Source organism: Lagenorhynchus albirostris, chromosome 2 (genome assembly GCF_949774975.1).
Source record: "Lagenorhynchus albirostris chromosome 2, mLagAlb1.1, whole genome shotgun sequence".
Taxonomy (NCBI): Eukaryota; Metazoa; Chordata; class Mammalia; order Artiodactyla; family Delphinidae; genus Lagenorhynchus; species Lagenorhynchus albirostris.
Window position 1 is genome coordinate 176129182 of NC_083096.1, and position 27300 is coordinate 176156481.

General features: G+C 44.6%; 1 protein-coding gene across 3 annotated transcripts; it reads right to left on the minus strand.

Annotated features, from left to right (window-relative positions):
* On the minus strand, positions 1–27300 carry PDPN (podoplanin). Of its 3 annotated transcripts, none has more exons than XM_060142817.1 (6): positions 26973–27300; positions 8795–8928; positions 6620–6749; positions 2949–2984; positions 2297–2402; positions 1–1720 (listed from the first exon to the last, which is right to left on the minus strand). In XM_060142817.1, the coding sequence occupies exons 1-6, from the start codon at positions 27256–27258 to the stop codon at positions 1714–1716; spliced, it is 699 nt and encodes a 232-aa protein (XP_059998800.1). In that variant the 5' UTR covers positions 27259–27300; the 3' UTR covers positions 1–1713. The 3 variants fall into 3 exon arrangements, with proteins under 3 accessions (XP_059998800.1, XP_059998799.1, XP_059998801.1); XM_060142816.1 differs by having other exon boundaries at positions 2291–2402; XM_060142818.1 differs by lacking the exon at positions 26973–27300 and adding an exon at positions 26730–26866 and having other exon boundaries at positions 2291–2402.

Below are 27300 nucleotides of genomic sequence, written 5' to 3' on the forward strand. Positions count from 1 at the left end.
TTATATGCAATCATCTGTTTTATTTCAAAACATGTCTACACTGCATTGAGCACCAACACAGATGTGACCAAGAAACCCACAGTCCTGTCCCAGCAGGTGATGGGTCCAGTGTATGACTTGGGGTTGACTATTATTTTTCACAGTGAGAGAAAAAAAGAGAGGATAGGAAAGATGAAACGAACATTATTCCCAACTCCTGTTCAGGAATCTGAGTGATGATACAGGGGATATTTAAGAGATTTCGTAAAGTTCTTCCAAAGACCCTTCTCCCCATCAGTTGATGTTCAAATATGGAACCTGGGCTGGTGGACCAGCTGGATTTGAGCGACACTAGAGCACACTGTTTAAAATTACATCCACACATTCCTGCAAAAGACAGAGGAACAGGCCATGCCAAAGTAGACTGATAGTTTTACTTTTTCCTGTTTTATGAACCCGTACGAGTTTAGAGGCTATCAGAACTGTACAACCACAACTGTGATAAAGCGTCTGCTCGGTACAAACATTTTTTGTGTAGGAGAAAGAATTCAGTTCACCTACAGGGAGAAATGTCCTGAGTTGGATGGTGCCAAGACAGAACTGTCCATTGTGACCCCACAGAAGTATGTGGGATCTCATGAAGACCAGAAATATCTTTCATTGTAAAATAGAGTCTCTAAATCCAGCTGCTTTTTAAAAATCAGTATTCCCATATCTTTCTTCCGAGGCAGAAAGTAAATGTTAGGAAACTGGCAGGTTCTCGTTCTCAAAGGCACACACAGGGGTTGGGGATCACTGTGGTTCTTGGTTCCTGGAACACCTGAGCCTCTAGCACCACTGGGCCTTCAGCAGCCTCCTCGGCATCCAGGGCTGAGATCCTCATATTCCAGAGCAAAGTAGCCAATCTGGAGGACTTGTGTCATGGGGAAGAGAGAAGGTCACCCCTTTAGCTCTGGATCCCCATCATCTGAGGGAAGTGGAAGGGGACAGGTAGAAGCAAACCTTTGTGTCATAAAGTCATCATTGCAGCAGGCAGCCGAGCACACTGCGACCCTGTCGGTGCCCTTGTTGTGAGACACAACATGCCTTCCCCGAAGTACAGACTTCTGTTTATGATCTAAAATAGATACCTTTGCAATGATTTACCCAGACCAGTGAAAGGCGGTTGCTCATTACATATTAAGCAAGTTTAGATTTTCTACTTGATTATTCACACCAAATCAGGCTTTAAAAACAGACCTGATTAGACTGGAATGCATACATTTCAACAGATCAGAAACTGCAAAATGCTTATGCCACTTTCTGACATAGCTTTACACCCAAGGACGTCGTTGGTATAAATATTTCCAAATTCCTTTGCGTTTTAACAACAAGAGAGAACAATCAGAACAAAGACATGATTTCAGTTTCTAACATCGATTGAATTATATTGTCTACCTTAGTTACACATCAGATGACATAGCTTTGCTCCGTTTTCTATGCATTTTAAATCATCTTATACAAAATTTATATTAAAACGATTTTTTTTTCAAAAGACAAACGCTCAGAGAAGCAAGTCTTATGAATACTCTTTCCTTCCATTACTTTTGGCAAGTGGAGGAATCACCGTGGATTTTGAGTGGAGTGGGGAAGCATTTCCACAGGTCATCTTCTCCACACGGTCAGGCATGAGGCGGAAGTCGGAAACTCTCTTTTTAAAAGCATACTGGCAGGAGGGCACAATTCTTAAGCTCTTTAGGGCCTGTGAGAACAAAGAGAAAGGTGACGGCCACTTCTTCCACTGGCACTGTGACTGGTGATCCCGTAAATCATTGTTCCTATTGTCCTTTGTCTACGTCTTCCAGTTCTGGATTAGGGGGCTCTTCTCTCCCTGCTCATCCCTCCTCCAGGCCTGGTCCTCACACCCAGGGTCAGATTCCCGGGCATTTCCAGACACAGAACTCTGCAACTGTATTGCTAATTGTATCCCTCGACCCCCCCAGTTGTATAGCATTTATCCTTCCCCACCCAATCATATTATCTTCCCAACAGATGGGTTTTCGTTCAAGTTCACTTAGTTGGAAAATTAAGACAAGAGGTCAAATCTGGTGAGATCTCAATGGAAGTCAACTAAAGAGCCATCTCTGGCACTTTCCTGGGAATTTATGAGGCCCCAAGTAGACACATGTTCTTCTGGGGAAGCTTCAGAGGTAGTGCTTACGGAGGTTGGTGGCTTCTGAACACGACCTTTATTTGGAGGTTTCTATTAGTTCAAAGGTTGGAAATGGCTGCCCTCATTTACCTATCACACGGGCCTAAGATATTTACTTACGAGTACCTTCCTGACATTTTCCGAACAAACACAGTGATGATTCCACCAATGAATCCAATGGCTAGTAAGACCCCAACTATGATTCCAGTCAGGGTCATTGTTGACAAGCCACCTGATTGAGAAGAAAAAAAAAGCATAAGCCCCAGATAAACAATACCCAGCAATAAGCAATGCCACTGGCCCACTGTAGATAACAAATGATGTTCTATGTTGTTTCTCCTGTATTCAGTGGGAGTTGACTTAGGAAGGGAGAAATGTTGGGTTATTCTAATCTCATATTATGAATGGAAAGTTTTCTGGGTCTCAAGATCTCTCAAGCATACCACTCCTACTAGGTGGCTTCACTGTTAATTACTGGGTAGCGTTCGTGTACACACAGCTACTAAATTAGCCCCTATTTTCATTCTTAGGAATGATAAATTGTGATATGACACCGTTTTCCATAGCTGTCATTAAGTGAATAGACTCATTTGCAGTTTGCTTATTTTCAAATACAGGCTTTTCTCTCTTAAAAGAGGTTTGAAACCTATTCTCAGAAGGCTCGTATTCTGCTCCCATTGACTACAATCCGGGAAAGAATGTAATTCATCACAAAGATTAAGTTCAAAGAGACCTTTTTTAAAACATAAGAAAATTTTGGTACCAAAATCGAACCCACCTTTCTTAACTGTTGGTTTTTCTCCATCTGTTTTCCCTATAAAGAGAGAGATGTAATGGTATAGAATTATTAGGATTTAGTAACTATAATTTAACAATTGGCAGAAGATGAACAAAACACAAGCAAAGAGGATAATTTCTTAAGTAAATTGGATCAGGGGAGTTTTAAGCAAGCTCTGACATGATCTTGTTTCAAAACTATTATTATTGAATTTACGAATGCTTCTTCACACCTATGGGTCTGTAGTTCTTTTGTGGAGGTTACTTTTTTTCTCACCCACTGTAGAGAACAGTGTCAAGGAAACGGACCCATAGAGATCTTAAATAAATAGTCAAAGACTTCAGAAGTTAGGGTAACAAAAGAATTTAAGCCCCTTGATTCTTGGTCCAATGTCAAGACCATATGGAAAACTCACCCATTGTGATGAGGTCTATTTTGAAGAAACATCATTCTGAGAGCAAAATGTTTTGGAAGTTGTGGTCAAGACTGTGATTTGCCTTGTGATATCAATTTCCTAGCAAAATCCAGATCTTACAGGGCACATGATTTTAATGAGAATATACCCTTTGTATTTATGGCACTATTATTGTAGGATTTCTATCTGCAGCTAAACTTAATCCAATAGTTACAATGTGAATATTCTCATTTACCAAGGATGTGAAGTTGTTTAATTATGAATACCTTCCTGCAAGTAATAAAACTGTGAGTTTCTTTCAGGTAATTTTACACAATTTCTATTAAAAAATAAAGGCCTTTTGTTTTGTTTCTCCCATCAACTTCTTTGTATACTGAGTCCTTCACTCCTCTGGGTGGTAGGTGTTTATGAAGAAGTCAAGAGGCCTTGATATAATGAGACAATGGAGAGAAGTGATGCAATCAGGCCCTTCCCTAGAAACTTAGTTCACAATTTGCAAAATACCACAGATATCCAATAGCTTTCCTAATCAAAGGTGACACCAGCCAACCATCAGCTATACGATGCTTTCTTTTTCTAACGGTTGAGTTGGAAAGAAGTCATCCACTCTGTACCAAATCCATCTTCAAAAAGAAGACATCTTTTCAAGATGGCCCCAGGGTATGGGTCCTTGAACCCAGCTCTTCCTGCATGAGTTGAACTCACAGCTCTATAGCATTTACGTGGAGCTCAACCTGATCGTGCCCAGTCTCGTGGGAGACTGGGAGATGGCTGGTTTTGAAGCCTGCCCAGGACAAAGGTGTCATCCAATCAACTCCCTAAATGTTATACCTGGCTGCCAACTACCAGTAGAGACAGGTCATGTCTTTTGCTTATCATGTCTTAACATGGTGGCTGCATACTGGGCTCATAACATAACATTATCACCATCAATGACATCATTTGTCAGAAAATACATTACCGAAAATAAAGTTTGTGGAAGATTCATGACTAAATTAGAGTTTACTAGTCTGTACTCCTTAGCTCCCTCCCAGTTATACTGACTGTGATCATGCAAGTGTGTCATACATATGAACATCGTCAGCCTTCGGCGTTTCATGGGAAAGACATCTGCTGCCCTAATAAGATGACCTCTTGAAAAACCAATTGTTTATAATTACATTGTAACTCACATGTGAAAATTTCTTGGAACACTGATGCACGAAGTGGGAATGTGCTATAATCACAGTTTTTGTGAAAGGGTGGGGTAGGGGACAGGACAAGAGAGCAACCGTATTTTCCAGTTAATCGACAATTTTTATTTTTAAGGAATAGGAGAAATCTCCTGGTATGCTATAAAAACTAGTCAACTTGTAATGCTCCATTTTCTGCTGCTCATTAGCTGTGAACTCTTGTTACAAATGATCAACGCTTCTCCAAAATTGTGAAATGCTTTCCAATGACCAATTATCAATATATTGACGATTCTTTCCTTGCTTAGCCCTATTTGGTTCTCTCTGGTGTTTAATGTTAACCATTTCTTTAGCATCTTGGAGTAACCGTAGGCTTTATTTTCAAAGCATGTTATAAAACTTTTTTTATCTTTGTGGTAAAATACACAACATAAACTTTACTATCTTCACCATTTTTCAGTGTACTGTTTGATGGTATTAAATACATTCACACTGTTGTGCAAACATCACCACCATCCATCTCCAGAACTCCTTTTCTTTTTCTTTTCTTTTCCTTTTTTTTTTGCGGTACGCGGGCCTCTCACTGTTGTGGCCTCTCCCGTTGCGGAGCAACAGGCTCCAGACGCGCAGGCTCAGTGGCCATGGCTCACGGGCCCAGCCGCTCCGCGGCATGCGGGATCCTCCCGGACCGGGGTACGAAGCTGCGTCCCCTGCATCGGCAGGCGGACTCTCAACCACTGCGCCACCGGGGAAGCCCCAGAAGTCCTTTTCATCTTGCAAAACTGACACTGTACCGATTCCCCACTCCCTCCTCCCCCACAGCCCTGGCAACAACCATTCTACTTTCTGTCTCTATGATTTTGACTACTCTATGTGTCTCATCTAAGTGGAATCACACAGTGTTTGTCTTTTGGTGACTGGCTTATTCCATTTAGCCCTCGAGGTTCATCCATGTTGTAGCACGTGTGAGAATTTTCTTCCTTTAAAAGGCTGAATAATACTCCATTGTATGTATATGACACACTTTTGTTTATCCAGTCATCTGTCCATGGATAATGGGGCTGCTTCCATGTTTTAGCTACCGTGTCTGCTGCTGCTGTGGACACGGGTGTACAAATATAACGCATTCAAAAAATCTTCAGAAGTGCTACAGAGTTTTTAAAACCAGATTGGCGATTGGGTCTGGAAATGCATATTAAACAGTAAGGAATAACTTTCTAGGTGTTCAGCTGTGCAACTGGTTTCGGGAACCACGGCTTTAGGGAAGGTCCTTATGTTTGCTTTCATTTAAAGATGAAAACACCTAACTATATAAAATCATTATAGAAAATTGCTTGAGTTAGCAAGCTTTCATTGCAGTTATTAGAGGATTAGTTCCTTTTCTCTTCCACTCCTATCTACTACAAAATAAGGTATAGTTTAACAATATCCCAAACAACTGAATTTCTCTTAAGAAAGTTCTGGAAATAGGAGGCTCTTTCCCTCCTGCTAAGTTGTAATGGCAATGATCTTTCCTCATGCTCATTAGTGATGGTCTAAACCTCATAATAATGACAAAGACTCAAAGTTGCCCTAAAGAGTTTCACCTCATGGGGTCCCATTCACTTCGCTGCAGGTACCAACTGAGAATCACAAGCACAACCGCAAATCCCGGTAAGACTGGTTTAGAGTAGATTCTTGCTTCATTGTGTACAGACATGAACTCAGTGTAAGGTGGTAAACGTTAGCCCAGAAGCTACTAAGATTTACATAGGTTGGCTTACGTTTTACGCTTTTGGGTGTCAACACAAAGCTCTTAGTGTGGCATGATATCAGGTGAGGGTCAGCAATATGACACCCGTAGCTACCTAACTTGCCCCTGTGGAGGCATTATCCCTAGTTGTCATATAAGGTTAGAAAGCTGTGGTCAGCAAACCAATAAATAAAAATTCTGAAATTCGTATTTCACAGAAAGCTTGGTTCAAACTTAGGGCTTGCATTCCAATATGTGCCCCATTGATTATTATATTCGTTCGTGGATTTTCTGGAATACTCTGATTATGCAAAAGAAGATCAACCCCTACTGGGGTGTCTGGTTTTCTTACCCGGGGCCAGACGAGTTGCCACATTCGGGGTTGTGGTGCTCTGGCTTTGTCCTTGGGAGTGGGCTGTGCTTTCCGCAGTTGGCCGGTCCTCTTTGTGATCCTCTGTTATGCTCTTGGCTCTTGTCGGCATCTATTGGAGATGTAAATGAGGCAAAACAGAAATAAAACCTAATGCTTTATACTCTGCCTTATAACAGAAATGGATTTAAGGTGGCATAAATGTATAAGCTATATGATGACCTGAATTTAAAGTGGAAACAAGAAAACAAACATAAAGAAACAACAAGAATGGGGATAGGAGTAAAATCCTGAAGTAAATGCCAAATGTTTAGCACGCTGACTTCCTAAGGTCTAAACTCTTCAGAAAACACTGGGGCACGAGGCATTAATTCTTCCTCTTCCTTGAACTTGAATGGCACTCTTCCCCTGTAACATTTATTTGGCACATACGACGTTGTATTATTTTTAATGCCCTTCCTTCCCCAATTAGAGTGATAGTTAGCCTTTACTAAGAGCTTATTATTTGCCAGGCCCTCTAAATACCTTCTCATATACACCACAAAACCCCCTAAGTAAATTCTATTATTAGCCCTATAGTATGAATCAGGCTTAGAGAGATCGGATAATATGCCCAAGCTCACAGAGCTAACAAGCAACAGAACAAGAACTTGGAAATGGTTCTGCTGACTCCAAAGTTCATGCCAAGGTAGCATTCAACAAATATGCTGGAGAGCACAGGCAACAAAAGCAAACATAGACCAATGGGACTCCATCAAACTTAAAATTTTGTGCATCAAAGGACACAATCAACCAGAGGGAAAAGGCAACCTATGGAATGGGAGAAAATATTTGCAAATCATATACTTTAATATCTGATTAAAGTATATAGAACTCCTACAACTCAATGACAAAAAAATCAAATAACTTGACTTAAAAAAATGGGCAAAAGGACTTGACTTCCAGTCTTTTTTTTTTTTTTGGCTGTGCCGCACAGCATGCAGGATCTAAGTTCCCTGACCAGGGATCAAACCCATGCCCCCTGCAGTGGAAACACAGACTCCTAACCACTGGACCACCAGGGAGTTCCCTGGGCAAAAGGACTTGAGTAGACAAATCTCCAAATATGATATGCAAGGGCCAAAAAACATACAAAAGATGCTTAATATCACTAATCATCAGAGAAAAGCAAATCAAAACCACAATGAGATTATTGCCTCACACCTGTTAGGATGGCTACTATCAAAAGAACAGAAAATAACACGTTGGCAAGGATGTGGAGAAACTGGAACCACTGTGCACTGTTGGTAGAACGGTTGCAATCACTACGGAAAATAGAATGGAGGTCCTTAGAAAAATTAAAAATAGAACTACCATATGATCCAGCAATCCCACTTCTGGGTGTACACCCAAAAGAATTAAAAGCAGGGTCTGGAAGAGATATTTGCACAGCCATGTTCATAGCAGCACTATTCACAATAGCCAAGAGTTAGAAGCAATCCAAACAGATGAAGAAAATGTGGTACATACAATGGAATATTATTCAACCTCAAAAGGAAAAAAATTCTTACACATGCTACCATATGGATGAACACTGGGGACATTATGTTCAAGCATGCTGAAATAAGTCAGTCACAAAATATCATTACATGTGATCACATACATATAATAAATATCCCTGCATGTGATCACATACATATAATAAATATCCCTGCATGTGATCACATACATATAATAAATATCCCTGCATGTGATCACATACATATAATAAATATCCCTGCATGTGATCACATACATATAATATCCCTGCATGTGATCACATACATATAATAAGTAACCTTGCATGTGATCACATACATATAAATATCCCCGCATGTGATCACATACATATAAATATCCCTGCATGTGATCACATACATATAATAAATAAACTTGCATGTGATCACATACATATAAGTAACCTTGCATGTGATCACATACATATAATAAATATCCCTGCATGTGATCACATACATATAATAAATATCCCTGCATGTGATCACATACATATAATAAATATCCCTGCATGTGATCACATACATATAATAAATAACCTTGCATGTGATCACATACATATAATAAATAACCTTGCATGTGATCACATACATATAATAAATATCCCTGCATGTGCTCACTCACCAGAGCTGTCAAGCCAGCAGACTTATGGGGCTCTCCACTGGCACTTGGGGTCATCATGTAATCTTCCATACCCAGGGCCGCCTTGCTATTTTCCACACCTGTAGTCATGTCATCTTCTGGCCGGACCGTGCTGGCTGAAAAGGAAAGACTGAGTCAGACCTCAACGTGGAAATCATGTGGGCAGACCTAACTGGCCAGCTTCAGTCAGATTATTTTCTTTTCATTTCTTTTGGGTATTTTTTCTTTTTAGGGGGCTTGTCATTCTGGCTTAACACAAACCATTCTACATACATACAACTGCCTGGTTATCTCCATTGTAAAAGAAAGGAAGATGGGCATATAAAAAGGTGAAGCAGGCAGCCCCTCCCTGGTATCCCACTGAGGTATGCTGGATGGGGAGTGTACACTTTGACTTTTCAATAATGAACCTGATTCTTCCTGGTGCCATTTCATACAATGAATTAATGCATTTGGGTCAATAGAATATCGTTTAGACCTAGAAGAATAACATGGAAAGATTTCTAAAAATGCTAATTAGCAGGCTCTAACCCACCTACTGAATCAGAATGTCCAAAAGCAGGGCCTCCTTCTTTTTAAAATCAGTCTCACTGTCCATTTAGTTTTGAGATTGCTGTCCGCTTGAATGACTAGAATCACTGCCTCTGACCACAGACCTCACAGACGACACAGAGTTCAACCTCTTCCTTTACGGTTGGGGTTATCGCCTGCAGGGGAGATCAGTAATGTACTTAAGGATGCCGAGATAACCAATAGAACCTTCTAGTGCACCCAGAGCTGTACTAAAGAGAGACCTCACAGCCCCTGATTCTGGCTTTTCTGCATTAGCACTAGATGAATGACCCTGTGTGCCGATGAGAAAGGTTTCCAGAGGAGGAGGGGATGGGTGGGGTGAGATTGCAGGTTGAATTCCAGGACTCGGGAGAGAACTAGAAGTGGCCTCTTCACCCTCTACCGCAATGATCGGAGCTAATCCTGACCTAGTAGGAGTACCATCTCAACTCATCAAATAACCCTTTTCACAAGTTAAAGCAAATCTGACTCATTGGTCATGGGTTCCCTCTCCAGACTCGAGCGGCTCTGGAAGAAATTCCATGACTAACTGCAGTTGCAAAATAAGTGAGCACACAGCCCAGGAGCAAGAGCGACGGGGTGCTTGGGGACTTATGGGCTTAACTGAAGGGCAGATGTTCATATCTAGACAGTGCCTAAGTGAGCAATCTGGCCCTTGCCTTAAGATTCCTTATTCTTCCCATGCTTAGATGGCTCACCCAAAGTCACAGCTAATAAATATCTGATCACAGCTTTTTTGCTATGCAGAGAGGAAGGAAACCTCTAGAGTAAATTCTCTTGTTCCGTGAGCCTTCTTTTTGCACTGAGGGTCCTAATCCAGTGTTGCCAATCGACGTTCTGGATGAGGCTCCCGAGCATATGCATTTATTTTTCCTCTGGGGTGGGGGGAAAAGCTTTCACTAGTTAGCAATAACTGAATACCTCAGTGCCTGCAAAGGGGTCGCCTCCCCTTTTGGCTGGTTGCTGGGGGCTCCTGCTAAGGATTTATGACCATGATCTCAGCAAATGTTGAATGTATTTTTTTTTTGTTTTGGCTCCGTTGGGTCTTCTTTGCTGCGCTCGGGTTTTCTCTAGCAGTGGGGGTTGGTGGCTTCTCTTGTTGTGGAGCACGAGCTCTAGGTGCGCGGGCTGCAGTAGCTGTGGACGCGGGCTCAGTAGTTGTGGCGCATGGGCTTCAGTAGTGTGGCTCGCAGGCTCAGTAGTTGTGGCTCACGGGCTCAGTAGTTGTGGCTCATGGGCTCAGTAGTTGTGGCGTACGGGTTTAGTTGCTCCGCGGCATGTGGGATCTTCCTGGACCAGGGCTCGAACCCGTGTCCCACGTATTGGCAGGCGGATTCTTAACCACTGCGCCACCAGGGAAGTCCCAAATGTTGACTGTAGTTATCAAGCTCAAGGGGGAATATCCCTTTGCTAGGCAAGCAGTCTTTATTAAAAAACTAAGCATCCTATTTTCTTTTCTTCCACTCCTGGTTTGAACTCAGTTAACAGACCATCCACTTAAAAAATGTTTTCTGGAGTGTTCAGCAAAATCACTTACTATATGGCATCCTCTAACTTTAAAAAGCAAAATAAAACCACCCTTGCTTTAAACAAATTAAGTACTGAATGAAGTTAGTTTGAATTCTTTCATAGAATGTTCAGTTCATTGAAAGCGTAACTTGATAAAAATTCCTTCTTGTTCTTTTCTACTCTTGGCCCACAGACCCAAGGACTAAAATTGCTCTGAATAGACAAAGGACATTTTATGAATGACACTCATGATTAAGAGGCACTTCTTTTGTCTCACTGCCCTGGAGTTCTTTTTGCTCCATGGGAAAGTTGATCTTTAACAAGAGATGCTCAATTCTCCCTCTCATTATTTCAGCTGAAGGCTTTCCTGGGTGAAGGGTTCCTACGAGCCCAGCTGCTGAGTTTCCAGCCAGCATTTGACATCCTTTTCTCTTGAATGGTGAAATTCAAATCATGTATTGATGCCTTTGCTCCCCAATCCTTTTTTTCTTCCTAAGACACGTGTGTGCACAGGCAGCACGCACAACTGTTTATATAAGTGCAGCGATGAACCTACAATAACAGAGTCTGTTCTGGAGCGGTGTTCCCTTATGCTCACATGAACACCTTTTTCCTGCCACACCCAGCCTCCTCCAGCCTGCTGGTCAGAACCAATGGAAGTTTCCAAATACAGCTGTAAGGTATCCATTTGCTTTGGAATTTGTGTGTATGTGTTATTCTTTAAAAAGGTACTACCTCTAAGAAGATGATGTGATAATTTGATTTGATCTTAAGGTTTCTAAGTTTGAGAACAAATGAGCACTGAAGAGATGCTTATTGGGATAAAAGTGTTAATTATGAATAATTTTTATCTTAGCATTAAAGTCTAATAGCTCCGAAGCAATTATTCTAGTTTCCATACATTTATGGGATGGCATTTCTTTTAAAATATTTTAGAATTTGGATGGAATATTAAATCACACTCTTACTGTGATTGCCTTGCAACAGTCCCAAATTCTTGATTAAAAGCCTTTGTGTAAGTGTTTTCAGTTTTGTGGTTTTATTTACACTTCTCTGATTTGTGCTGGTGAGTTGTTCCATCTGTTTGCTGGCCGATAGGAGTGTCTTCTCTTGTGACCATTTTTCTCTTATGGTATTCACCTTTTTTTATAATTTTTAAGTGCTCTTTATGCCTTAAGAATGTATTCTTTGGAATAGATGCTACAATCTTTTTTTTTTTTTTTTACTAATTGGCATGTCTCTCTGTGAGTGGCAAGGTCCCTCACTAGTCTAACTTATTAAGCTTGTTTTGTCCCTCTGATGTCACACTTACCAACCCTTCCTCAAGATTATGTAAATTTCATCTATATTTTCCTTAAGGTTCTTTCTATTTGTCTTGTGTTCATCTCAAAGTGTGATGTAAAATGGGAATATAAATGTGATTTTCCCCCAAGGATTAAACTGTCATTGCAATAATTCCTCTTTTCCTCTCTGCTTCAAAACTAGCTCTCATTGAGACAAATGGTTTCTTCCAAATACTGTGTCAGGGTATTGGGAGAAACCTTTAGCACAAGGACCAGCCTAAACGACCTGGGCACTGCCATCTGCCCCCATGCCCCCTGCATCCCGCCCTCTGTCTGCAGACTCTTTCCAGAACTGATTCCTAAATCTGTGTTCCCCTCGCCACCATCTCCCTCTTCCTCTTCACGTCAGCTGACCGCCACTGAGCTATTCTGTGCCAGGGATGTAGTTAGAATAAAACAGGGTGCAGAGAGCAAGCACAAGGAGAGGGTGCCACACTCGAACAGAAGTGCACTGAGGTCCTTCTGAGTCATAGGTTCTGCTGAGGGCAGGAGGTACAGCATTACAACACACCCTCTCTCCCATTTGTTCAGCAATGCAGGGTTTACGTGACGTCTTCAGGCTGACTTTATATCACAGGGTGGGTTGCATTGGGCATTTTTGTCCTCATTGATCAGATGAGGAAGGTGAGGTTGACAGAGGCCCTCCTTGACCAAACCTTAGTGAGGCTCCTCTGAGCCCGCTTCTCAATGAGACCATGGCCTTGGGCTTCCGTGTCCATCACTGCAGAGTCCAGTTTCAGCAAGAACCCAGCTAAGTTCAGGTTAGAGACAATCTCTCGACCCCTCGATATGTGATCAAGTTCCCCATCTCCCACCTTTGATGTCTAAGTCCCTGGACTGCCTTTAGCAAGAATCCTGTTAGGCCAGTTTAGCAAGAAGCCCCCTGCCCTTGAGGTCTCTTCTTCATAATTTTCTATCCACTGCCCCTCACTCTGCTCCTTGGCTACAAATCCCCAGCTGTCCTTACTGTATTTGAAGTTGAGCCCCATCTCTCTCCCCTACGGCAATAGTCTTGAATAAAGTTTTGCAGTTGCTTGAACGAGTGCCAGAAAAACTTTCTCTAACAAGGTCAGAAGTTAAACGATTTGCCAAGTCGGCCTGGTCAGTGATGGATGCAAAGCCAAGTGTTTTACCTGCTCATTGGCCCCCAAGACCCTTTGGTGACTCTATGGCAGCTGTTGCCTGGAAAATGCCCGCCCGTCCTGGGTTCTGTCATCCTTCCTCTTCACCCCCACCCTCATCCTCCCTTAAATTATAATCCTGTAAAGAAGACGTGGCACATATATACAATGGAATATTACTCAGCCATAAAAAGGAACGAAATTGGGTCATTTGCAGTGAGGTGGACGGACCTAGAGTCTGTCATACAGAGTGAAGTAAGTCAGAAAGAGAAAAACAAATACCGTACGCTAACACATATATATGGAATCTAAAAAAAAAAAAAGGTTCTGAAGAACCTAGGGGCAGGACAGGAATAAAGACGCAGACGTAGAGGATGGACTTGAGGACACAGGGAGGGGGAAGGGTAAGCTGGGACGAAGTGAGAGAGTGGCAGGGACATATATACACTACCAAATGTAAAATAGATAGCTAGTGGGAAGCAGCCGCATAGCACAGGGAGATCAGCTCGGTGCTTTGTGTCCACCTAGAGGGGTGGGATAGGGAGGGTGGGAGGGAGACACAAGAGGGAGGGGATATGGGGATAATGTATGCATATAGCTGATTCACTTTGTTATAAAGCAGAAACTAACACACCATTGTAAAGCAATTATACTCCAATAAAGATGTTAAAAGAAGATTAACATAAGATTACATTAACAATGAAAAATGTAAATTATGCACCCAAATAAATTGAATTACAGTATCCAATGTCTTCATAAAAAAAAAAATTATAATCCTGGTTGTCGGAAGCAGTTGCTTCCTTGGGCATCTCACCTCCTCTTATGAAATCCCATCCGTTAGAATCCCCCAATCAAGTTATTTAGTGACTACAACCTCTATTTCCTCAAATGAGTCCCCTTCTCGGACTAGGCACCCAGCAGTGGCAGGTTAGAGGTCAGGTGTGCTCTGCCTTACAAAGGCTGTATTGCTCAGAGCAGAGGTTCTCTTGCTTCTACAAACAAAGACAGCAGCAACGATGGAGACTGGAGCTTTCCCGAGGTTCACCTCTATCTCCTTGAATATTTACCGCACACCTACTATATGCTGGGCCCCATTCTGGGCACTGGAGACAGAGGCGTGAGCCAGGTGAGGTCTCCACTCTCGTGGATTTGGGTACCGTTGTGGTGGAGTACGGGTGCTCACAACAAGCAGACAAAGAGCGAAAATCTCAAGATAGAGCTCCTGCACCCCTCCCCCCCTTCAGATCCCTGCTCACAGGGTACTTTCTCCGTAGGCCTTTCTGACCACCCATGGAGATCAGAAGCCCCCTCCCCACACACTAATATTAGTGAATATTTGTATATTCACTGATCGCCTGTCCCACTAGAGCATAAGCTCAGCAAAGGCTGTTTCACCTCAATGTCCCCATTGCCTACGATACTGGCACAGGGGAGGCACTCAGTACGTATTTGTTGAATGACTGAGTGATCTCCAGGTAGGTGAAGAGCTGGTCCAACTAACCCTGAAGCCCAGAATGAGCTTGGAGCACCACACACTTCAGAAACAGGGTGATCAGTGTGGCTGGATGGTAAGAAAATGAGACCCGGGAGGTGTGGAGGGCCAGTCTGGTGGAACTCTGTAAGGAAGGGGTCTTGATTTCAACTGGAGTAGAAAGGAAGCCAGGAGATGATCTGAGTGGGGGCAGGACATAACCCCAGTCCCAGGAACCACTCTTAGTGCCATGGAATAGATGTGGGTGTCGGGTATGGTGCCGGCGTCAGACGGAAGCTGAGAGATCACTTAGACTGTTGTCCAGGCAGAAGTGGGTGGTGTTTGCACCAGGACAGAGCAGTGGGAAGGGAAAGAACTGGACAGGTAATGGCTGGAAAGCATCTGAAGTCATTACCCCAACAATCAGAAATAAATATGAAACCTCAGCGGCGAGACTTCATTTTACCATTTGCTGCAGCTCTGTGGATAACAACATTTATTTTATTTTTTTAAGTCTTTTATTGAATTTGTGACAATTTTGCTTTTTTTTTTTTTTTTTTTTTTGGTGGTACGCGGGCCTCTCACTGTTGTGGCCTCTCCCGCTGCGGAGCACAGGCTCCGGACGCGCAGGCTCAGCGGCCATGGCTCACGAGCCCAGCCGCTCCGCGGCATGTGGGATCTTCCCGGATCGGGGCACGAACCCGCGTCCCCTGCATCGGCAGGCGGACTCCCAACCACTGCGCCACCAGGGAAGCCCTTGCTTCTATTTTATGGGTTTTGGGGTTTGTTTTGGTTTTTTGCCCGTGAGGCATGCAGGATCTTTGCTCCCCGACCAGGGATCGAACCCTCACCCCCTGCATTAGAAGGCACAGTCCTAACCATTGGACCACCAGGGAAGTCCTGATAACAACATTTAGAGTATGAATCGGTGAACTGAAAAGAGAAGGATGTTCCCATATGATGCTGAGTCCTTTACTGGATTTCACCTTGTTTTATCAGGACAGCCACAGAAGCCTCCTACATAAGTTTAGGTAAAGAGCCTCTGCCCCATTTCCAGCTCCACATAAGGAAGAAGTTCCCTGTGGTCCTCTTTCTGCTGACCTGAAGCTTCAGAATCCAACAGCTGGAGATTAAAGTGGGAAAGTTGATTTTAAAAGAAGTCAAGCTGAGTTACCCCCAGGGTTTCAAAGAAAACCGGTGGTGTTAGCCAGTAGATTAAGGCACCTTTCATGCTGTCTGGATTTTCTAGCATCTTGAGCTGCTCCGGCATCTAAATGCACAAATAACCCTTTGAAGATGGATGACTGCACGGCCTTGGAATGATTTTTGTGGCCGTCGAGAAGTAGAATGCTCTTTTTCTTTTCTTGCAACATCCTAGGAAGTTCTGAATTTTCCCTGTAGGAGAAACTGTAAGATAACTGACAAACAAATAATCCCAATTAAATTTGGGAGAATGTAATGCTTTTAGAAGGAGGTCAAAACATCTACTTAGAAAACAAAACCAAAAATGCCTGCTTCTGTTTCTTTGCCCAGACACTGGCTTTTAGACATTATTTTTTTCCATGTCTCAAAACTGTGCTCAGAAGCCTGAAAATAAACACACCCCAAACTGCAGAGGGGTGTCAACCTCCAACATTTTCCGACATTCTGCAGACCACCCACTGTGATCACCGAGATAGTCAGATCTTTGTACAGCCTTTCATCTCCATTCAAGACATCCCCAATTTAGCTGTTTGATGGTACTCCTTTCGTGGGTTTCTGCAGCTGGAAGAAAGGTGTTCAGGCTTTGCTTTTATTTACCACATCTTTCGAGTGACCCCTCTGGTCCCATAGGCTGGCCCACATCCTCACTTGTACAGAAGCCTTTCTGTGGAATATCGAAAGCCATTTGCCGACCCAGACCCTCAACTCCTGGCAGACCCTGGGTTGTGGTCAGTACAATCACTGATGTGGCCTGTGGGCTTCCCCACCTACATCCACCCCTTCCAAGGATCCTGGTAAATTGCTTACGGGATCACAGTTTGGCCGTGGAGAATCTAGGCAACTCCTAGAAGTCTGGCCACACCACTCAGTACCCCACAGGAACACATGTGCTCTTAATTTTCCTCCAGGCAGTACAGTACAGCCTCCAGCCCACATAGTCCCATATTCCCCACGCCTGGCACCATGGTTAAGTATTTAGCAGATGTTTGCTGAGTGACTGACTGAATGAGTACACTTACAGCCAAGTAGGAGATTTCTTTTGAGTCCTCCCTTTCCTTATAATATTCCAACCACCGTCCACCCTGCTTCACCCAAGAATTGTTAAATGTCTTCCCCTGATGAAAGAGACAGCAGAGCTGAAAACAGGACACTTCCCCTATGAGGATGGACTTTGCTGCTCTGCCGTTTGATTTTTAATGAGCAGCAGCCTGTCCACTCATTGCATCCGGTCCTGTCAGTCCCTGCAGGATGAGGCCGAGACTGCCCGCTGTCGGCATCGGGGATGTGTGCCTCTCCCAGAAAAAATCAAGAGAAACGTGTCAAGCCTGCAGAGATCAGACAAGTGTCACTAGTTCCTCTAGAGGAATCAGAAGAAATGCTACCCATTAAGACTTGGAGCAGCGAACATCCCCTGGCTTCAGAGAAGGGGAGGTTATGCTCAATGCCCCAAGGGGCATTTTTCTTTGACCCCTCTGGGTCACCTCCCAAAGCTGGAGGCAGCGTTCTGAAAGTCTCTGCTGCTGAACATGGCAATAAAGAAAGGAGAGGGGCCAGAGATGGCTGGGGACTCCTGTTTCATTTCAGAAGCAAGGACTCACACCACTCACTGGCAGGTGGAAGGTGCAGGACACGCAGTCCATAAGACAGGTCTCCCAACCACATCCATTCTCTTCCCTTCGATGGGGGAAAAGGAATTGGGACCTAGTGTGTACCCTTCACAAATCTTCGCCATCCATCTCCACGACCATCCACGCGGTAGGTATTTTAATAACGGCGACTATTTTATAGGAGAATGTGCACAACGTTTGTGCCAAGCACTCTCTTTGGATCTTCACAAAAGCCTTGCAGACTGACATCATCCTCATTTTGTAAATGAGGATGGTGGAGCTGAGAGTAATCTACCCATGTAGCCAGCAAGGGGCGATGCAGGGCTTACACATCAAGATCTGTCAGACTCCAAAGAAATCCCCAGCTCTAACCACTCCGTTACACAGCCTTTATGTGTATTGGTTACTTTTCCACAGCTCCCACTCATTCTCCTCCCCCACTCATCTCCATCACTGCCCACCCAAACCCTACGTACTTTTCACGGCCCAGGGAAAACACCTCTTCCTTCAGAGCCCACTCGCACCCTCCCGAGGTGCCAGGAGAAAGTAATCTCCTCTAAATTAGTGTAGGGCTTGATAACACCGCATTCACGACTTTCTCCCTACTAAGCATTTATCAATTTATCAAACTTCTTGAGGGCAGCGTTCCTTTCTGCTGTAAGTCTATGGCCCAGCCGCTAGCAGTCTCTGATAACTGAATGAATGAATGAATGAATATTTACACTTTTCAGGACTCAGGAGAATGAATCAACTTACCCACTCACCCCAAACTCAAAGAGGGCTCAGGACCCTTCAAATGCCAAAACTCGAGGCTGTTGGTTACAACCTCAACCAAGATTACTCAACCTGGGGAGAGGTTTCTCTCTTGACCAAGAGCGGAATGTTCTCAGTAAAAAGAGGAAATGAGTTCACAGTTTTGTGGACTGGAAACAACACCTCTGTAATAACTTTTCTGGAACCTGGCAGGGGCCGCAGTCCTGCATCAAGAGGCCACCTCCTAGGGTGGACCGCTTAGTACCTGAATAACCAAACAACTAAAGCGGGCTTTAGAAGCGCTGGCCTGGAGCACAGCATCTCAATGGGATGATCGGGTGTTTGGGAAACACTCACCATCTGCTCGGAAACTGAGCTTGTGATTCATGCAGGGCTGTCAGCTGAGCAGGCCCTGATTTTGCAACAGCGAAAAGAGAAGCCCCTTCGGCTCTGACCTCACCCTCCACCCATGCACAGACATCCTCCACAGACAGTCCAGCTGTGAGCCCAGGAGGATGGGGCCCTACAGGAATGTACAGAATGTAGCTGTGTTTCCACTATCTGTCCTTGGCCTTGAGCCTGAGCCTGTTTCTTCTGAGCCTCCTTGCCATCCTTCTCCCTTGTTCCCATGAATGGGGAATTCAGGCAGCAAACTTTGTGTCCAGGGCTTATTTCTGATGCCATTTTAGTTGCGATCTCCCCAGGTACCCATCACATACATCAGATTGGATGTCTTACTTGTACCTCAAACTCACTGCATCTATAAGACAATGCATAACCTCCTGTTCCTTCTCATCACATTGGTTCCTAATCTCTCATCCCTCCAATCTGATTTCTATCACCTGCCTTCTTGTCATTCCTGCCAAACGGATTGGGCCACTGTGTTTCTTCCCTCTTCCTCCTGCCAGATGTTTACCACGTACCAACCATATGTCTTTTCTTTTTTTTTTTTTTTTTTGCGGTACGCGGGCCTCTCACTGTTGTGGCCTTTCCTGTTGTGGAGCACAGGCTCCGGACGCGCAGGCTCAGCGGCCATGGCTCACAGGCCCAGCCGCTCCGCAGCATGTGGGATCTTCCTGGACCGGGGCACGAACCCGTGTCCCCTGCATTGGCAGGCGGACTCGCAACCACTGAGCCCCCAGGGAAGCCCCCCATATGTTCTTTTAAGCGCTGAATAAGACAGGTCCTGCTCTCTTCTCTAAAGAGCAAGAGATGTACACAAATAATTAAAATACAGTGATAAGAATAGCCAAAGTGATCTTGGAAAAGAACAAAGAGAAGGACTCACACTTCCCAATTTCAGAACTTACTACAAAACTACAGTAATCAAAACCATGTGGTACCAGCATAAGGAGAGATGTATAGATCAATGCAATAGAACTGAGAGTCCAGAAATAAACCCACACTTTTATGGGCAATTGATTTTGACAAGGGTACCAAGATAATTCAGTGGAGAGAACTGTCTTTTCAACAAAATGGCGCTGAGACCACTAGATATCTTCATGCAAAAGAATGGCGTTGGACCTCTATTTCACACCATGATTAATTCATTAAAAATTAATTTCAAATGATCAATGACGTCAGCGTAAGAGTTAAAACTATACAGCTGTTGGAAGAAAACATAAGAGTAAATATTTGTGACCTTGGATTAGGCAACGGCTTCCTAGACAAGACACCAACAGTACAGGCAACAAAAGAAAAAAACAGAGAAATCAGACATCGTCAAAATTAAAAAAAAATTGTGCTTCAGTGGATGCTATCAAGAGATTGAAAAGCCAGCTCACAGAATGGGAGGAATATTTGCAATTCATACGTCTGATAAAGGTCTAGTATCCAGGATACACACAGAATTCAACAATAAAAAATGACAACCCAATTTTAAAATGAACAAAAGAGACAAATAGATATTTCTCCGAAGAAGATACATAAATGGCCTTTAAACACATGAAAAGAAGTGCAACGTCATTGGTCATTAGGGGAATGCAAATCAAAATTATAATGAGATACCACTCCACACACACCAGGATGGCTACAATTTAAAAAAAAACCACTCAACCAAATGGAAAATAACAAGTGTTGGCAAGGATGTGGAGAAATTGGAACCTTTCTGCATTGTTGGAGGAATGTAAAATGGTGCAGCTGCTTTGGAAAACACTTTGGCAGTTCCTCAAAAAGTTAAACATAGAGTTACCATAAGACCTGGCAATTCTACTCCTAGGGACATACTTGAGAGAAATGAAAACATATGTCCACACAAAGACTTGTACATGAATGTTCATAGCAGCATTATTCAGAGTAGCCCCAAAATGGAAACAACCCAAATGCCCATCAATGGGTGAATGGCTAAACAAAATGCAGTATAGCCATATCATAGAATATTATTCTGCCATAAAAAGGAATAAAATTCGAACTCGTGCTACAACGTGGATGAACCTCGAAAACACCATGCTAAGTGAAAGCCAGACACAAAAGACCACATATTGTATGATGACATTTATATGAAATACCTAAAATGGGCAAACCCATAAAGACAGAAGGCAGATTAGTGGTTGCTAGGGGGTGAGGGAGGGGGACATGGGAGCAGCTGCTAATGGTGTGGGGCTTTGGAGGAGGGGGTGATGAAAATATTCTAATAGTGACAGTGGCGATGGTTGTACAACTCTCTGAATATACTAAAACCACTGGATTGTTTAACGTAGAGGGGTAATTTTATGCCATGAGAATTACATATCAATAAAACATTTTAAAGCAGTGATGAGTGGTGTAAGAGGTGAATAAGAAGACATCAGAAAATGTGGAAAGAATAAGAAGAAATCTGGAGATACTGAGCTACAAGTCTTGCTGGCTCTTATTCCCCCAAATCTGGTCTCATTCCCCCTTCTTCTGTAACCACGCTTAGTCTCTTTATCTCCTGACTCTCCCCCTCCCCCAAGACTAGTCCCATAAACTAGATTCAATCCCATATGGTGTCCTTGTCATTACGTTTTCTTCTGGCAATCACTATTCATGGCCCGATCTGCTCCCATTTGCCTATTGCCTACAGAAAAAGGTCTACCTCCCACTCAACATGGACTCAGCCTTCTCCCTGATTTCCAGCCCTCCCCAACTCATGACTCCATGACACCCACGACTCCAGACAGCCTTCATGGCTTTTCCCAGCCCTGGGTGCCTGCCCACACCTCTTCCCACACAAACTCCAGGTTGTTCTAATTTCCACACATTTTTCCAAGCAGTCTTTCTTGCCAGGATTGCCCTTCCCTGCCACCCTGCCCAACCAACTCCACCATTTTTCACAGCCAAGATCAAGTCCCATCTTCCCCACAAGGGTTTTTCCAGCTCCTGAAGCCCACAAGAATCTCATCTCCAGACTAGCAGCAGGTAATGTTGTGTGCCACGCAGCACATGACTTTTGTGTTGCCTTGTCTGTATACACCACACACACATCTGCCTTGCCTCTCTGTGTGAGCTGCAGCCCCACTGTATGATTCCGTTCTAACTCTTAAAGTTCCTAATAATATGTGTGCTCTATAAATGTTTAAGGGAACAGGGGTTATGTCCTTTAGTTAGGTACCCCAACGTCAGTCTAGTTCTTCAATCTGAATTATGTATCCAACAAATAACAAGTGGACTTACTGCTGTAAAAGTTACTTGAAATCGACCTGCTGACATCTCTGAGTGTCCTTGGCGGCCACAAGCCTAAGCATAGCTGGCTGTTGTGCTGAATGTTTAGGGGTGTGGGCTCTGGGGTTGAGCTGCCTGAAGTGAAGTCTCACCATTGCTATTTTCTAGCTCTGTGTCTGTGTGTAAGTGACTGAAGCTCTCTGAGCCTCTTTACCCATCTGTAAAATACAAATAGTTCCTACCTTGTAGGTCTGTTGTGTGGATTAAATGCAATAGGGCTTGGAAGGTGCTTGACACTAAGCACTCAGTAACTGTTAGCTGTTATTATACAGTTACTGCTACGAATACCACCCATGCAGAATCTAGTTCCTTTCGTTTTACAGATTCAGAAATTTAATCTTATTATAGGGTGATCTAGCTCAGATGAAACTGTTTCACCCTAGCCAAGCTCATAAGAGGGCAGGAAGTCAAATAGCTTATTTAGAATGGGAAATAGTTTCCCAATGCTTTCTACCCATATTTGCTATTCAAGGCGTGCCCTTCTCAAGAGTGAAATACCTGAAATGCTGTCTGGTGCAGATAGAACGAAGTCTGGGGTGAAGCAATTGGGTGGAATACATTTCCAGACTGTGAAAGAACAGGGATCCCTAATTCACAGGAGCCCTACAGCCACCAGATAAGACATCTTGCATACTAGCTGTTAGCAAGGATAACGTTTGCCTTGCCTAACTCACAAAGAAGTTAGTAAGTAAATATTTGTTAAATAAATGCATTCCTTGGGTAAGGCAGGTTTCACGTCATCTAGTCCTTATTCCTTTCCCCTCCCTGTCTAGATTCTAGGCAAACAGACTCCCTTCTCCTCTGGGCAGGATACCATTCACTGGATCACAGCTTTGCTTGTATTAACTGAGTTTTACTCACCCAGATGGAGACAGTGTGATGAATTACAGGAAATACTTCGTTCTCATCAGTAATATGTTGACGCATCTTCTAGTGGCCTTTCCCTACTTCCCACCTATATTCCATATAACTGTCATTCCCCTGCCTGCTACAAATGTAACAATGACAACGATTACCTCCCCCACTCTGGGGGAGGGACCTCAGTGACCTCTCTCTACTGCCTGGAGCCCTGGAAGCCCTGACCCTCTGGACAGAGGTCGAGAGCACACCTTCCTCCGGAAAGGTGATTATCCTATTGGTAGGTTTGTTGTTTTGGGGGTGTTTTTTCTTCCTGCATAAAATTTAGTGTTGCCCTGACAATTTCAGTTTGCAGCTCCTCAGACAACTAGGTGAATGAGGTGGGCAGGTCTGCAAATTTCCCTCTGAACTTAGCTCGATTCCCCTCGAAGAATTAAACCCATCTCCTCTGAGCAATTCCCAAGGCAGACACTCGGCCAGACGAAAAGGCGGGAGAGCCCAACCATCCCTACCTGTTGAAGTTCAAGGGAATGCTTGCCATGGACCAGCCGCCATGAGCAGGCTGGTCGGTGGGCACTGGGGTGAGACAGAGGGAAGGAAACAGCCACCTCATTTTCCTGCCTTGGGGAAAGTTGGTAGAATTCCAGTTGTTCCCTAACCCGGCTCCATCTCAGAGCCCTCAGATAAAATGCCTGATCACTTTCCTTTCCCAAAAAGTTTTAAGACATCAGTAGGGAAAGATTCAGAACTCCAATCAAAAGGTGCTTTTATCTCCTGCCCACCCCACGGGAATCCTAAGGCTTATCTCAGTAACCCACCCGTTCCCCCCAATCGTTTGATTTTCTTCCAGCAAAACACTCTCACTGGATATTTCTTTGGAATATCCAAGGAATGGCAGGTTCCTTGGAGAGCCTTACAGGATCTGATTTAGCTTTTCTCAAGTGAGTTTCAAAAGGGTACTGCCAAGTATGTGAGCCTTTTCTCTCTCTACATCCTCCCCTGTAATATTTCCACAAGTGGCAACCTGGCATGCCTGCTCTTAGAAGCCAGAAATATGACAAATATTCAGATAAGCCCGTGGAATTTAAAGCACACGTTCGTCATTTTGCTGGTGAGGACTGAAGTGCATGCTTTTCGCTAGGTGCGCCTCCCCCGAAAGTGCTTAGAGTTCAAATCCAGCACTTCAGGAGATGATGAATTACTATTTGGGGAATGAATTAATGAATCCTATTTTAAGGTACTGTGACATCTTCATGTTTAAAGGAGTATTATGGTAAGTATTAAATGTAAAGAACTTTTTATACCTTAAAAATTTTTGTTTTCACGTTTAAGGAGTTTAAAGCAAGGTTAACCTTTAATTTCAAGTTCAACCTTCTCCTTTTTTTTCAGTGTGTAATGTAGCAAAAAGAAGCTTGAGGTTTGGAGTTAGGCCCATTTTTTGAATCCCAGTTCTGGCATATTCTGAAGATAATAATGTATAATTCAAGGCCTTGTGATGATTAAATGAGGGAACTGTGACATTCCTAGCACATGGTGGGGGATGGGAAAGGGAGAGAGGTGGTGTCCTTCCTACTTGGCCACACCATCCAGTCACTCCAAGGTTTGGGGTCTCTGTAATTCTCGGTATAGAGTTACTCACCCGCCTCTCATTATGGAGGCCAGAGGAACGAGAAGGGGCTGTGTACCTCTGCTCAGCCTGGGTTCCTCCCTATTTGCCGTGTCCCAACTTAGCCTTCTTATGCTTGGATACTTTTTAAAAATGTGCTTTTCTATATTAAATGTTATCTGGGATCTCATACGCCAGAGGAATGGATAGCCTCCCTCACGAAGGCTCTAACAGACCTGAGATGCTTTAAGTGCAACAAAAACTCTTAGCAACTCGTGAAGGTTTCCGAGCATCCGAAACTGGCAAGAGTTTTAGGGAAATTTGTTCACCGCATGATTAATCCTGAGCGGACTGGTCCCGGAAAAGCACATGTGGGTTTTCAGCAAGCAGCAGCCCTCAGAATTTCACAAAACAAACGACCTCATGAAGAGGCCCGTGTACGTGTTTTGGATGAAAGTTCAGAGTGAGGGTAGGGCCTGACAAAGGAGGAAAATGCCAGATGTGTGGACAGCAGAGCTCCTTTGAATCCACTAACATCCCAAGAGACAACACGTGGGACCAGATTATACAACTGAACCAGATTATAACACTAGATGAGGGAAGCCCAGTGGGGAGTAGACTTCTATGACAAGGATAATAAAATTCATCACCATAATTACCCCCAGCCCAGCTCCCCAACAAGAGCCCACAATGGCTCAGCTCAAAGAAGTTATTCATCCATATTCAAGTTGCCTCACTCATTATGCTCAGACAAAACCTCCTTCTGGGCCTCAAATCCTCGCCAGCAACCCAGCAACTCTGCATTGACACACAGCCCCCGGGGAGGGGTCCGGGGACGCTTCTGTCTTTAGCAATCGAGTTGCTAGTACTAGGGGTGGCTGGTTTTTTTCAGACAAGGTTTACCACTTCTTTTTAGGAGTACCTTTGATATTCGGGACTGTCTTTAAGATAATTACGGCTAACCCTTCCCTGGGAGAAAACAGAGGATGCCGCCCAGCGGCCGTCTTTCCTGGGCAGAGCTGGGATGCAGCTCAGTTTGGGGGCCTCCCACACCTGGCCCCGCTGAGCACAAAATGTTGTCATTTGCACACTGTCTTGCCAAAAAGGAAATGTAACTGAAACGCAGAGCCATGTATATCGCCCTGGAGAGAGAAGTTCCAAAGATAGGACTGCCACGAATAGCTCCCAGCCCTGCAAAGAGAGCAGCTCAGTTTCCCCGAAGCAGACGGGCCCGGCAGAGAGTAACAGACCGTATATCACTTCCCTAGGGCTGGGTATAATTGTCTTTGTGTGGCGTCCTCCCTCAAACCCCTCCCTTCAAGCAGGATTCTTCTGGCACCAGGCTTACCTCCATCCTCAATTTGGAAAATGAAAAAGAGTTTCATTTCCTCAACCTCCAACTCCAAAGATCACAAGTTAGTTTACAACGCCTTGGACCACTATTCAGTGAGCAACTACCGTGGTACCAGATATTGTTTGGCCCTCGGGATCAAGGCGAAGACATAGCTGTGTCCACGGGAGCTTATACTCTACTGTGGAAATGGATGAAAAATAAAAACCCAAGAAAAAGTAAACACTGACCAATGTGCATGGATGCCAGAAACACAGCACATTGAGCCAGGAAGAGGCAAGATGAGAAGAAGATGTAAGAGAAAGAGGAAAAGGGGAGGAGATGATGGCAGGCAGAGCTCCCATCCACAGATCCAGCGGAGCGAAGGTCTAGGGAGTCACCAACACTCAGTCATTGGCGCTCTTGGCCAAGTTTGACACATGGCCCCGAAGGAACTTAAACCTAAATGTTCAAGATAGGCCTCCACGCACTCAGGACCCTCCCCTTCAGTCCTTTCGACACACACTATCCTCTCTACAGAGGATAACGGAGGCCTCTTCCAATGGGTCTCCGCTGATAGGGTCCTGGGTGTGTCCAGCGTACCCTCCTACAGGGTATAAGACCTGGCAGCCCCCCAGAGGGAGACAGTCGCAGCACAGGGGAATTCCACCCCCAGCCCCTGTCCCTCCCGATTCCTTGGGGTCAGTTTCTTCTGAGGCCATGGGCGGTCCTCCGATACACAGCCCTGTAGGGAAGCCCAGCGCCGCTAGTGGAAGGCTCCTGGCGGCTACCCTTCCACTCTCTCTCTCAGGAGCCGTCAGGGGGTGGGCCGCCACCGAGGGAGACCCCCTCTGCTCCACACCTGCTGCCTGTGGATTCGGGATCTCCTCCTGGCGCCCCGCTCAGCTCTTCCTCTGCGACCTGGCACCAGCAAAGGCGCTGTCTCTCGTTCTCCCGGGTCCTCCGGACTCGTGCGCACACATACACGGCCAACTCCCCTCTGCTCTCCCGGGCAACCTCAAATACCAGGCCCGGGCATTCCCGCAAGTCCCAGCTCGCTCGTCCGCACCAGCAGCTGCAGGGAGCCCCGCCTGCTGGGTCTTACCGTCTGCCAGGACCCCGAGCGATGCGCGCCCCAAAACGAAGAACAGAACTGGCACCTTCCACATTTTCTTAGTTGACGTTCTTTGCGGGGCCGAGCGCTCGTTTCTGTGCTGGGGGTAGATTATGACACAGCCAGAGGCCCTCGCTTGATGGAGCGAGAGACTGGGGGCTGGAAAGTGCGGGGAGCAGAAGTCCCAGCGCGGGAGGGGTCCCCGAGTTCCTTCGCCCGCAGCGTCAGCCGGAGGAGCAAACTTTGCAGTTGGGAACTTTCGGATCAGAGTCGGCATTTATCTCTCCCGACGAGGGCGAGGGCGGGGACAGACCGCGCG

Coding starts and splice junctions, on each gene's coding strand:
- PDPN (XM_060142816.1), bottom strand. CDS start 27,258: ATGCCGACTCTGATCCGAAAGTTCCCAACTGCAAAGTTTGCTCCTCCG. Junction 8,929..26,972: donor GCTCGGGGTCCTGGCAGACG/GTAAGACCCAGC, acceptor TTTCCTTTTCAG/CCAGCACGGTCCGGCCAGAA. Junction 2,985..6,619: donor GGCAACTCGTCTGGCCCCGG/GTAAGAAAACCA, acceptor CTCTCTTTATAG/GGAAAACAGATGGAGAAAAA.